Consider the following 14,635-nt stretch of genomic DNA (forward strand, 5'->3'; position numbering starts at 1 on the left):
TATGTAAATTTTGCTCATAACTCCTTGCAATCCTCCCTCCCTCTCAGAAAACCACCAATTTATTTTCTATCACTATAGTTTGCTTTTCCTAGAACTTTATATAAGTAGAATCATATAGTATATGCTCATTGTTGCCTTACTCAGCATAATAATTCTGAATTTATCTACATTGTATATATCAACAATTCATTCCATTTTATTGCTGAGTGGTATTCCATTGTACAGATGTACCATAATTTATCCTTTCATCTATTGTTGGGCCCTGGGTTGTTTTCAGTTTTTGAGTATTACATATAAAGCTTCTTATAAACATCCATATACAAGTCTTTGTATAAATATGCCATTTATTTTAGGTAAATAATAAGGAGCAGAATGGCTGGGCCATATGATAGGAATATATTTAGCTTTTTAAGAAGCTATCAAACTGTTTCCCAAAGTGGCTGTACCATTCTATATTCCCACTAGCACTGCATGAGTTCCAGTTGTTCTACATCCTTGCCAACATTTGGTATTTTTAAAATTTTAGTCATTCTAACACATGTGTGCAGGTATCTCATTGTGGTATTAATTCCTATTTCCCTAATGACTAATAATGCTGAACATTTTTGTCTGTGCTTATCTACCATCTGTATGTCTTCTTTGTTGAAGTGTCTGTTGAAATTGTCTCCCATTTTGAATTGTGTTGTATGTTTTCTCCTTACTGAGGTTTGAGAATTCTTTACATATTCTAAATATCAGCCCTTTATTAGATATATAATTTTCAAATATTTAATCTGTGGTTTGGTTTTTCATTCTCTTTATAGCATCTTTCAAATAATAGAAGATCTTAATTCTGTATATAGTTTGCAGGTAGAGAGAATTGAATTTTCTGATAGATTGGATGTGAGGTGTGAGAGAAAGAGAAAAGTCAATAGTACCATCACACAAAGATTTTTAATGTGAGCAACTGGAAGTCTGATACCAACTGAGTTGAGAAAATGGGGGCAAGCAAGCTGAAAGATGCATGACACGTCTGGATTCTAGAGCACCAAATGGGTACTACAGTTGATCCTCCCCCACCTCCAGTGCTGGAGATGGAACCCAGGGCTTCACACATGATAGTAAGTGTTCTACTACTGAGCTACACTCCCAGTCCATGGAGTTGATTTTAAAAATATTTCACATTCAACAGAATGAACACTTAGAGTGTACTGTTGGCATCAGAGTTGTTGATAAGGAAATTGATTCAAAAGTAAAGTGCTAAAATGACTAGACAGAACAAGCATATTTCACCTCTACCAATTACACTAAAAGCTCCTGGTATGGTATATAAAGCAACTAATGGAATGCTTTGAAAATTGGAGAAAAGAAGGCAGACTGGGTAGGGATACCAGGATACAAGGGGACAATCCTGTGATGACAGTGTCAGAATTTTTTTTTGCCTCCTTACACATATGAGCCTGGCTGTGAGAGCAGCTTTCAACTTGGGAACTCCAAGTAGGAAGAGGGCAGACAAAATGATCCTCAAGAGAAGGCCACTGAGAATGGCTGTCCCTGAAGAACAGAATCTTCTCTGTGTCTTTAGATTCTATTACTACTATGAAAATGTAGCGGGGCATAGTGCATTCCTTGCAATCCCAGAGATTCAGAAGGTTGAAGCAGGAGGGGCACAAGTTCAAAGCCAATCTGGACAATTTAGTGAGACCCTGTCTCAAAATGAAAAATAAAAAAACTGGGGATGTAGCTCAGTGGTATAGCACCCCTGGGTTCAATCTTTAGTAATGGGAAAAAAAAAGAAAAGAAAAATAAAAATAAAGAAAGAAAATCTATTTTACAGCCTGGCTTTGTGTTCTTCTCTCTAGCAGACTGGGAAGTTTACTGAATCTCTGACCATGAATTCTATGTCTAGTGAGTCTCCTTTACATTCAGCATTCACTAATGTGAAGTGGACAAAGAGATAAGGACAAAGTCCAAAAAATAAAATTATGTTTTAATTATGAATTCTGATATTTTCTAAGTAGACAAAACCCACAAGATTTTTCAGAGTTTATTAAGGTATCTCTTACCAGAAAACAGGCAACACCAAAAGCCCAAATGAGGCAAGAGTAAATATAATATTTTTTCTGGATTAAAATCCCTCCTGACACTAATAATGTGATATGAATTCAGAAAATTTCCATAGCAATGTTTCCTATACTTTAATAGAAAGTACATGGTTCATAGTCCTTTGGGCACACTAGAGGCGGAATACATATTTAATGGGTGTGTTGATTGATTTTTCCAAAATTCAAATCAATAAGCCTGATATAAATACCCTTTATTAGCCAATACACTTTATAGCCTATATATACAAAATGTGTAAAAAGAATTCAACCATCTGTGAGGAAAGTATAATCTCCATTGGCCTCCTTTTTTTTTTTTTTTTGGAATGAGCAAGTCTCATTAATTTGGATAGATAAAGGTGTTAAACAGGTATATTTGAACAATTATAAGACATTCATATATTACTTGGTCTAATCTCAAATTCTTTTTTGACATGAACTAATTAAATAAGCCTTCTTTGGGTTTGTTTTATCAAAGAATTAATTGTCTTTTTCTTTTTTTTTTTGATGCAAAGCAAGGGTGTTATGACTAGGTACTCTTCAGTTTGAGAGTTTTCATCTTCTTATTTCTTCACTTTGCAGTTATTCAGGACTTCTTCATAATTAAGTCACTGTTTAAACATTACCTAGAATTCTAAATCAACACCACTTACATTCACTGAAATGAGTTACAGATACACATGGACAAGTATTGAAAGGTGACCAAAACCACTCCCACCAGCTAGATGACCTCATTGAATCTCATTGAATTCTTCAGAGGACACATAACCAGTAAAGTTCATCTGTATTTCAGATATAGCTCACAACACTGAGCTCAAACAGCCTTCTGGACCTTTTTGTTTAAGATAATGACACTTCTTGTCTTTTTCATTCTGGTACTAGAAATCTATAATGTATTAAGCTCAGTTTACTTAGAATAAGAACTATCATTGTTGGCAGGGGCAAGTGTTTCCAAAAACAAATGTTGTTGGCCAAGAAAGCTTTGATAATGAAAGTTACTGTGAACATATATAGTATATAATGCTAAAACATTTTCTAAAGGATTTAAAAAATGACTAAAGTGGCTGCCATTTTCATTGCTATTTGGTATTTTGACTAGTTTCTAATGAACAAAATATCCCCCCATTAGAGAAAAACAAGGGAGAAATAGGAATCCTGTCTAAACTGTTCATTTTCATATCTGGGAGGAAAAAAAACATTAAAAAAAGTATCTAAGAACTGTTTACCACTGTTTTCATGGAAAAACTGGGAATAATTAGTACTGAATATCAGAATGTTGAATGAATATATGAGAAGTTGTATTCTTAAAGACAATCTGGAGTCATTGGACACCCTAAATTTTTCAATTAATATTATTCCATATCACTAAGATATATTATTAATCTACATTTTATGTTACTTTATTGTTTTACACAAGTTCTGGGGAAGAAGCATGGTATAATATAATGAACATCCAGCCATTCATTAAATCATAAGTATTTATCAATCACATACTATGTGCCAGATACTTTCCAGGTTTATACAGAAGTGAACCAGAGTTGAAAATTCCTACCCTTGTGCAGCTAGGACAATTAACCAACAAGTAAGATTTAAGTACATCTTATGGAGACTATTCCTATAGAGAAAAATAAGTCAGGAAAGGAAAATAGGGAATTTTGGAGGCAAGGGGCATTCCTTCTCCCACATTTTAAATAGTGTTCAGAGAAGGTTCTAATAAGAAGCTGGTATCTAAGCAAAGATCTGAAGATGGTGAAGAAACAAGCCATGAAGACATACGGGGGCAGAATGCTCTAGAGAAAGGACATGGTTAAAACAGGGCACTAAGGCAAGAATGTACCTGTGGTCTGAGAATTAGCAAGGAGGCCAACATTATGGAACTGAGTGAGAGAAGAGAGAGCAGGAAAGGGTGAAATCAGAAAGGTATTAGGAAGTCAAGCTGTAGAGCAGATTAAGAAAGAATACTTCAGGGGAGAGGCCTGGATTCAGGAGACATCAGTGTACAGATAGCATTTAAGGCCAGTCAGACTGGATGAGTCTAGTCAAGCGACTGAGTATAGATTGAGAAAAAAAGGAGAAGCAAGGACAGAGGCCGGTGGCACTCCACTGTGAAGAGGGGGTTTAGGGGACACAAGGACAAATCAGTAAGTACTGAGGAAGATCAGCCAGGGTAGCAGAAGACAAACCAGGAGAAAAGATAGCCTAGAAGTCAAGGGAAGATAAGAGCTGCCAGGCCTGGTGGCACACGCCTGTAATCCCAGCAGCTTGGCAGGGTGGAGGTCAAAGCCCATCTCAGCAATTTAGCAAGGCTCTAAGCAACTTAGCAAGATTCTGTCTTAAAATAAAAAATAAAAAGGGCTGGGGATGTGGCTCAGTGGTTAAGTACCCCTGGGTTCAATTCCTGGTACAAAAAAAAAAAAAAAATGTTGCTCATAGGCCAAGAAGGACAAGTTCTGGAATTTGACTACCAAATTTAGTAATATAAAGGTCAGTGGTGACTTGATAAGAGCTGCGAAATTTTTTTGTTTGTTTTTGTTTTTCATTTTTTTTTGCGATGCTGGGATGACACCCGGGGCCTCACACATGCTAGGCAAGTGCCCTACCACTGGGCCCTCAGTCCCAGCCCAGCAAGAGCTTTCTTAATGGAATTGGTAGGATTATGACCTTGACTAGTATCAGTTCCAGAGGAAGGGACGAGAGAAATTGGAAAATGTAATTACAGACAACTCTTTCTAAGGGTTTTGAAAGGGAATCAGAAAATACAGGCAGAAGCTAGAGGGGGCTGCAGGATCAAGAGAAGGCACATGTGTGTAAATGTAAAAAATAAAAGTAAATTATAGGATGCTGTGTCCAAAAGAGACAGAAAACTGATGATGAAGGAAAGGGGAAAGTTGTTGGAGCAATGTCATCATGTAGGTAAAAGGGACATGATCTATACAAGTGATAGGGTCTTGGTAAGCTGAATTAAAATCCTGGCCTCACTAATGACAACTTCTGAGACTTGGGGTAAGATTCTTTTGTGGGGGAGAGGGCAAGGGACAAGTCTCTTAACTTCTCTGAACATTCATTTTCCTATCTATAAAGTGAGAATTTCCTGGAATTACTAAATTGTATAATGCTTTTTGTTTGTTTTGTGGTACTAAGGACTGAATCTAGGGGCACTTTACCATTGAACCACATCTCCAGCTCCTTTTTATGTTTTATTTTTGAGACAGGGTCTTGCTAAATTGCTTAGGGCCTTGCTAAGTTGCTGAGGCTGGCTTTGAACTCGTAATCTTCCTGCCTCAGCCTCCTGAGCTGCTGGAATTACAGTCATGAGCTATCACACCTAGCTTGAACTGGGTAATGTTTCAATCAAACAGTACTGTTTCATTGATGTTTCAACTTATAATTTTTCTTAATACTTATTGGAAGATGGGATATGGGAAGGATTTTTAAAATGGGCCTCTTTCCTAAGACAGTAAATAAATTCATATCTAGTTTCTATGGATAAGTAGCTAAAGTTGTAAAGAACATATCACACCTGAAATAAAGGAGATCAATCCCACTATCAAAAAAAAAGGATGATTAATTTGTTGTAATCTATTGTAATTTCAGTCGTTCATGTTACATCTCTTGGAACATGTGTTGGCAGAGGGAAAATAGGCCTTCTTTCCTCATATATTTCATCTTCATCTGCTTTTGTATTCTCTGTATACTAGCTGAATGCCACTAGATTGTTCACAGATGATGCACAGGAATGACCAACAAGAGGAAGAAAAGAAATGGGAGAATCTTAGAAAGAAGAAAAGGTAAAAAAGGGCCACCTTCTAGATCAATACACTGCTGTCATTGGAAGTGTTCAAACAGTGTGAGCGGTGACCTGTGAGCTCCTATACCTTAAGCCATGGGTGATTCAGTGCTTCATAAACGGTAATTCTTTCAGCTGGATCCAGCATCAGCATGCGACGTACTAGGTCTTTGGCACTTTCAGAGATATGGCTCCACTGCCGAGGATTCATCTGGGGAGGAGAAAAGGATGACTACATAGTTATCTTCAGTGAGAAGTTAACATTTACTCTTATTTAATATTCTTATATTGCTTCAGTGTGAATAAAAAATTCTCAGAGCAAAGAACAGAAATCTCATTTTAAAAGGCTTATTTTTAATGCAATTAAATGCATTAAACAGCTTATTTTAAATGTAATTCTTTGTTCGTGTTATTGTTCACTATATTAGAATTTGCATCAGTAAATATTCCATACATGTTCTTGTTGTTATGATAATATTTTCAATAATCAAAGGATAGAATGCTAACCGGTTTCTACCTTTAGATCCTCAGCTAAAGAGTCTAGATAGAATGACTTGATCCCAAAAGGACTAAAATAAAAAATTAAGATTTAAAGAAATACTTTATTTGAGTACTGGAGATTGAATCCAGGAGTGTGTAATCACTGATCTACATCCCCCTCGCCCTTTTGATTTTTTATTTTGAGACATAATCCCGCTAAGTTGCTTAGGGCCTTGCTAAATTGCTGAGGCTGGGTTTGAAATCGTAATCCTTTTGCTTCAGTCTCCTGAGCCACATACATCACTGTGCCTGGAGAAACATTTCAAAACATGTTTTTAAAACTGGGGATCAGCAGCAGTTGTGAAGCTAGGAAAAATTATTCATAGGATATTTTGGTCAGAGTATGTCAATTTCAGTATATAGGGAGAAATATACCATTATCATTGCCCTACAAAATAACCAATTCACCTGTATGTTGTCCTCAGTGAAGTTTGTCTCTTGGAGATAAGAAAAATTAAGTCACATGGTAATTTGACTAAAATCAAATAAAAAGAATTATGAGTTATTCGAAAGACTTCTGAGAAAAGCTGTGGGTCTGTGAGGAAAATATTGGAAGGTATCTGGGAAAGGGGCTATGTCTGAGGCCAGAAATCAGGGCTTGAGTCTGGGAAGAGAGTACAGACAGGAGGTAGAGATGGAACAGAGTCTCATTCCCGATTTTCAGCATCAGGAAGCTGCTTAATTAGGTGAGCTTACGGGAGCTGCCTGGTACTAGGGGCATCAAGCAATGTCACAGCTTTTTTCTTGAGTGTGTGCACTGGGGATGGAACCCAAGGCCCCATGTCTGGGTAGGCAAGTGCTCTCCCACTGAGCTTTACCCACAGCCCAAGGCCCTTGGGTTTTACCAGTAGAGACCCATGGGACCATCTAAGGGAGAAAGATGGAGCATAATCTCCACAACAATTTTAGGCCAAATGAAATCACAGTTTTCGCATCACAGTTACAAGTGAATCATTCCAATTTAGCTAACAGCTAGCAAAGCCACTTAGTTCTGGCTAAGGTGAGGCTTTGTGCTTGTAGATGTAGATGTGGAGGGGAAAGTGATTCCATGTTAAGGACAACTCTTAAAATTAGAAGGTGTTCCATTTTCTTTTGGTAACAGGCAGAATTCCAAACAGTAGTCCCTTTTGTTTGTCAAATCCCATGAAGATGAATGTCATGAGACGGTTTAAAAGTTGTCATCCTATTGACATTGTCATCAAATGACCAGTTTGTAATAAGGAAGTGAGTGACTAGACAGGTCTTAGATGGCCTTGCTCTCTCTTCCCTATCCTGGAGCTGCTGTACTCTTTACAGTCTGAATGATTTTGTTTTTCTAGCAAAGGGATAGAGAAATCATCTGAAAGAGGTGGTAAGATTTCTGAACTTGAGTTTTTAAATACCATAGCCATAGCAGCTTAGAATATTGCTGTGTAGATACCAATTGGCTACCTGTGACCATGTTATAAGATGACACTGCATCTTTTATATAGAGTTAGGGGAATATTACTTTTTTCCTGTATAAAAAAGTTAATTGAGGTTAAATGTTAGCACACATTTCAATTAAATAGTAGTCTCTGACATCTACTTTAAAAGATCAAGTAAATCAGCAAATAAGAATAAAAAGTCAAATTAAAATCACTTAAGCGCTGGGTGTGGTAGCACATGCCTATAATCCCAGCCACTCAGGAAGCTGAGGTAGGAGGATCACCAGTTGTAGGCCAGCCTCAGCAACTTAGCAAGACCTTGTCTAAAAAACAATAAGAATAAAACTAAAAATAAAAAGGGCTGGGGGTGAGGCTCAGTGGTAGCAAGCCCCTGGGTCCAATCCCAGTACTATTAAAATAATCACTTAAGAGCAGTAGCAGTTTATAATTTAAATATACTACATTTAAAATATGTCATGGAACTATTCTTGAAAATACCCATCAAGATCAAGGATTTTGTTAAAAATTCTTTTGTTAAGAACCACCAGGGTGATAAATTTTGTTTTTTGAGATCTGTTTTAAAATAATCTAGTAGGCTGTTCATGGTGGTGCATGCCTGTAATCCTAGCAACTTGGGAGGCTGAGGCAGGAGGATCACAATTTCAAGGCCAGCCTCAGCAATTTAGCAAGGTCCTAAGCAACTTAGCAAGACCCTGTCTCAAAATAAAACATAAAAAGGGCTGGAAATGTGGTTCAGTTGTTAAGTTCCCCTGGGTTCAATTCCTGGTACCAGATAAAATGAATAAAATAAAATAATCTAGTAGTATGTAGAATACAGGTAAAACAATATTGGTTTTATATTAACTATTGAAACTGGGGTTCTACACTATTTTTCCATATGTTTATTAGTGTATTATAACTATACATAGTAGTGGGATTTGTTGTTACATATTCATACATGTACACAATATAACAATATAATATGATCAACAGTACTCCCCCATCCATTGTTTTGTTTGAAATTTTCCATAATAAATACTCAGAGAATCATATCACTGTATACTTTTTAAAAAAGACCCATGAGTTTCATCATAGGTAGCAAAGATGGATCTATACTTCGAATTAAGCTGCTAAAAAAACCTGGGCCCTTGTAAGGAAAGCCATGAAGATAATTGAGATGTGAGATTAGCCAAATAAAACAGTAAACAAGCTATTAACCTCAAAGCTTCAAATCCCAGGTACAGAAATTATGATATAGCTGCTGCTGTTATCCATCTGACTTATGCTAATACTTTTACTATTCCCTAGGAATAGGGAAATTTTAATAATTTACTTTTTGGACATTTTGAACAGTCCAAGTTTCTTACCAAGAAATAAAAATAACTATTCAATGTTTTAAAAATAGACAAAATCAAATACCAGACGCTGTCGGAATGAAACACATTGCCTTGGAAACCAGGAAGTTAGTAACTGAACAAACACAAAGGAAGAATTCTATTCTATTATTAGCAAGTGCTTATAACTCAAAAAGGCAGGTGGGAGATTTTATTATATGGTACCCACGTCATAAAAATTGCTGAGAGTATTAAATGAGTTAATATAAGTGCTTAGAGCAGTTTTGGTACATACCAAATGTTATGTCTCAGCTACCATTATTGCTATCATTATTATTATGTGGTTGTGTGACTTGATTTGATTTGTCAAAATTCAACCAGAAAGCCCAGGCTGTGCTTTCCTGATAGCCACTCACAATTTCCAGGGATTGGAAGGGGATGATTAGTTACAAGCAATTTCCTGAGACATTTAGTTTCTTCCAAAGTACCAATTTTATTCCCTGGCTAACTGACTCCAAGCAGAAAAGTATATATCTACAATCACCTTTCTCTGTAGCAGAATTTTGGCAGAGATCTTACACCAAATAAAACAAGACAAATCTGTATGTACTTATGAGTGGATGGTGTACAGGGCAAACAACCAAAAGTCTAGATCATTCTCACCTCCACTAGCTTTAGCTGGGGCTTAAAAGGATAAGACTGCAAATCTGAAACTTCTATATCTTTTTCTTTTTTCCCCCCCACGACCTACAAAACAATTCTAAATTACTGAGGAACTGAAAAGAAAACTTTAGGGGGGGTCTCATAACCCTGTTTTATTTTGCCAGGCACGGCCAAAAATGAAACAGTGATTCTGTTGAAGAGAAGGTATAGTTTCCATAACAACGAGAGGAAAGAGAGTCTCTCCAACACAAAGTTCCCTGAACTACAGACAGTACTCCCCCATGCTTCCCACGCCTCGTCTCTTGTGGCTAGATGTAGTGTTATAGGCAAACAAGTAGAAGAGCTGGGGTAGTGAAATTCATCTTCAGTTTATTTATTTCCAAGAAGTCCTTAGCTCCTTCTTATATACCATTCATGATGTCAGTAATAACTTTGAATTTTTTTTAAATAATGAAAGTAATAATTCACTAAATCTCAAGTCAGTGATAGTCTGTGAACACACAGCAGCCAAAGAATATCAATGTTTAAGTCACATCAAAATGTCTCTAGATTATGTTATGGAGCATAGCTGTGATGTTGGAATTTCAAGTTTATCCTAGAATGAAATTGGTACTTTTTTTTTTTTTTGGGTACTGGGGACTGAATCCAGAGGGGATTTACCACTGAGCCACATCCCCAGTCCTTTTTATTTATTTTTATTTTGACACGGGTTTCACTAAGTTGCTTAGGGCCTCACTTAGTTGCTGAGGCTGGCCTTGAACTTTTGATCCTCCTGCCTCAGCCTCCCAAGTCGCTGGGATTACAGGTGTGCACCACCATGTCTGGCCTAAATGGTACATTTTTTTGGGCTGTGCTGACATACATTTAAAATTAAGATAAGGAATGATTAAAAGTACCTGAATAAAATTTCCATTTCAATTTTACAAATTAAGCAAAAAACCTTTAAATATGAAGCCCCTTTTCTCATCTACAGAAAGAAGGGCCACATAAGTTTTTTTTTTTAACTTGGATTAGTAAAGAAAACCTAGTGGCTGACAGTAACTTCAAAATGCTTGATTTTTTTTTGGGGGGGGGATTGGGGATTGAGCCCATGGATGCTCTACCACTAAGCTGCATCCCCAGTCCTTTTTAGTTCTTATTTTGAGGCAGGGTCTCACTCAGTTGCAGAGGCTGGACTTGAATTTGTGATCCACTTTCCTCCGCTTTCTCAGTTGCCAGGCTTATGGTATGTGCTACCGGACCCAGCACCAAACAAACTTTTCAGGATAATGTAATCTCAGTGGAAAAATTAAATGGTCATAAGACATTACCTTATATTTTCCTTTAATGATGCCTTCAAACAATCTTTCCTTGGTTCCGTAAAAAGGCAAACAACCACTGAGCAGGATGAAAAGGATCACGCCGCACCCCCACACGTCCACAGGCTTTCCATAAGGCTCTCTTTTGACTACTTCTGGGGCCATAAAGTGAGGCGTCCCAACGCGCCCTACATTGAAAACAACAACAACATGAAAGAAAACGATTTATATAAAATCAGGGCTTTCCATATGAAAACCAAAAATAATAATAGAATGATCACAATCAGAATGAAAAAGTCTGCCAAGAGAAATATCCTCTCATCACCTGTTCCCAGGAAATGAAGCTCACGGTGGGGGTGGGAGTGGGGAGAATGATTTCTCTAATCACCTCTTGAAAACACTGAGTCCAAGAGAGGCCCCTGGGAGTCCTTCTTGAATTCTGCATGCTACATAGTAGAAATTAATGTTATTTATTGATTCATGAAGAGGTTTAAATTTTTAATTTGGAGCAGAGGTAGGTGGAAGAGTCTACAGGCAGTCTATTTCTGCCCAGGAAAGAGCCCAGAGGCCTGCCTTGGGCAGAAGGCAGAGGCAGGGAGAGGAGAGCTCAGGAATGAAGAAAAAAACATCTGTGGCAAAAAGATTACTTTTGGGGGCTGGGGTTGTGGCTCAGTGGTAGAGCACTCGCCTAGTATGGTTGAGGCACTGGGTTCGATCCTCAGCACCACATAAAGATAAATAAATAAAGGTATTGTGTCCAACTACAGCTAAAAAATATTTTTTAAAATAAGATTACTTTTGACTACCAAATGGAAATTCCCCAAGAAAACCTAATGCTGAGAACTTTTATTTGGAATATGAATTTCAATCTGCAATCCTGTTCATTTGATTGTAGCAATTAACAATGGTTAGTGGTATTTTGTTAGAAAAGGAACTAGTTTTAGCTTCTTGCTTACATTAAGATTTTTCTTTTTATGGTACCGAGGATTGAACCAGGGACAATTAACCACTGAACCACAATCCCAGCCCTCTTTTATATTTTATTTAGAGACAGGGTCTTGCTAAGTTGCTGAGTCTAGCTTTGAACTTGTGATCCTCCTGCCTCAGCCTCTGGAACCACAGGGATTACAAGCACATGCCACTACTCCTGGCTCCCTAACATTAAGATTTGAAGAGAAACGACAGCAAATATGTGACACACATCGAAGCAAAACTAATGAAGTTCCTCCCATTAGCTCCTCTTTGACCTTCATCTTCTTCAATGAGTTTTCCTTTCTTTCCCCCTCTCTATCAAAAATTAGCTTTCTGGAAGGAATGTGATACCAGTTGTTTGCACATGAACAGCCATCTTTAACTCAGTATTCCAAAGGAAGGCTTTTCTTCTGTGAAATAAAAGGCTTGTACCCTGTAGTGAGATTACCATAGGATGGAGCACTGCCTTCTAGACTTGGCACTCATTCTAGATGTTTACAAGCCCACTCACCTTCCTCGCTCTGCCAGTCTCTGACTTATCATACTGAGTCCAATATAATTTTTACTTTGAAATTTGCACCAGTACTTTATCTACAGCCCAGAACTGTGGTTCAGAGCTTTGAAAGAACTTAAGAAATCTTCTGGTCCAGCTGAAGCGCAAGGCCTGTTAGTGGTTATTGAACTCAGTTGGGACAGAGAAGGATAATACAGCTCTCAGCTTGCATACTGGGGATATTCCTTTGTTGAAGATCACTATGGGTCCCCTTCCTTCCCACAAAATAGAAGAGGTTATGCTTAGGATTCAATTTGTGAAAATGTGCTCATTTAAAATGTATAACGGATAAGTGAAATCTACAAAGACCTGGCTACATTAATATTTTTATTTCTGGATTATCCCATTTTGCTTCCTTGAGTAGCATAAATAAGCTAAAGCAATGAGAGTTAAGCCTCCTACTTCATTAGCATCCTGGACAGGGAGGGGCCACTGGATATGAGCCTTGTTTTGATGGACAGGAGCTGGCAGGAGCAAGGAGAAGCAGGGAAAGAGCCCAGGGTACCATTTGGTATACTGATACCAGGACAACAGTCAGGTACCAGCTGAGGGTTCAGATGAGGCCCTGGAATTCAACTTGATTCCTGCTATTTCCCATACAAGAAAGGGTCAAGCAACTCAAAACTGGGACCTCATTCTGGGAATAATCAGAGCCACTATGGCCAGTCCCAACCATCCTGAGGAGGTTTTCTCCAACTAGCTGGATTGAAGGCTACCCAATTCTAGGGACATTCTTGGGGAAGATGTTATGTGTCTTTGGGTTTAAGAATTTGCTCTTAGATGATCATGGGAACATTATGATAAAAAGAATATACAGAAATGAGAACACACACTGAGCCCGGATCGGCTGAATTCAAGCTCCCGGTTCGCCTGCTTCCCGCAGACAAACAGCTGTGACTCAGCACTAATCCATCCCACTGAAACAACTGGTCCGCCCTTCTGATCCTACGGAGGTAAATGCCAACCAAGTCTTCATAGGCAGTGGCCACAGGATTGAAACGGGGCTTAGGAGAGACAGTCAGGACCCATCCGTTGCATTGGTCACCCAGCAAAGGGAAACAAACTGTCGCCATTTGCAAGAGACACCACCATGGCAGAGAACTGACGTCACCAGACTGCGGCGGAGGAGATAACTTCATTGAAACCAGCGGCTACAGGTGTGTAATCCCCTAGCCTTCCTTCTCCACACATCAGGGAAACCTTAAGGGCCCCTCCCAGCTCTCCCGTAAGAGCCCCTCCCAGCTCTCCTGTGAGCGCGATAGCCAGACTGAGGGAATCAGGAGTGGCGCAGGACCCGCGGCGTGGAACTCCCGGCTACTGCTCCCACCAGTGCTGACAACTGAGGTCTCTTGCACCAGCTACCAGGGGCGTGGCTACCGGAGGGCAAGTAAAATTCCCTGAGGATTCTCAGCCCCAAGCTCTACAAACTTAGGGTCTGAGGGAATGGCAAACAGGGAGAGTGTGCCCAGTCGTTCATGAAAACAGGGCTCCTGGGAGCAGCAGACCTGATGTGTAGCCAGTATTGTGGTGAGCGTCACCGGTGAGAGGGGCCTGGCTAGAGGAAAAGTGGGGAAGTGACTAGACACAAGAGGAGGCCCTAGGCACTCAGGATTGGAGACTCGCCCAGTCTGGGAGGAAGAGCTGCTGCACAGTGATTGGTTCCCGCGTATGGACAGGAGAAGCTTGGCCTGGTGGGCACAGCTCCACCTACTGGAAGAGAAGTTAATCAAACTCTAAGACTGCATTTATTAGTTTTTTTTTTTTTGATTTGGGTTTTTTTTTATTTTTCATTTTCATTTTTCTTTCTTGTTGTTTTTTTAATTTTTTTAAAATTTTTTTCTTCTAATTTTAATTTTTATTTTATTATTATTATTATTTAAAAATATTTTTTCTTTTTTTATTTCCTATTTTTTTCTTCTTTTGTCTTTTCATTTCTTTTCAATTTTCTTATTCCCCCTTCCTTGAATTCTACCTGCTTACTCTCCTTCTCTTTAGTGACTT

General features: G+C 38.5%; 1 protein-coding gene across 9 annotated transcripts in view; it reads right to left on the reverse strand.

The window, feature by feature from the left end:
- Window positions 1–14,635, reverse strand: part of CASK (calcium/calmodulin dependent serine protein kinase) — a 385,036-nt gene that overhangs the window by 112,483 nt on the left and 257,918 nt on the right. For all 9 annotated transcript variants that reach the window (XM_081276357.1, XM_081276354.1, XM_081276356.1 and 6 more), the window contains exons 7-8: window positions 11,122–11,297; window positions 5,957–6,079 (exon numbers count right to left, since the gene is read on the reverse strand). In XM_081276357.1, the coding sequence (XP_081132483.1) occupies window positions 5,957–6,079; window positions 11,122–11,297 (299 nt within the window). The remainder of the gene's footprint in view (window positions 1–5,956; window positions 6,080–11,121; window positions 11,298–14,635) is intronic.

The sequence above is a fragment of the Spermophilus citellus genome (genome assembly GCF_964194105.1).
Source record: "Spermophilus citellus genome assembly, chromosome: X".
NCBI lineage: Eukaryota > Metazoa > Chordata > Mammalia > Rodentia > Sciuridae > Spermophilus > Spermophilus citellus.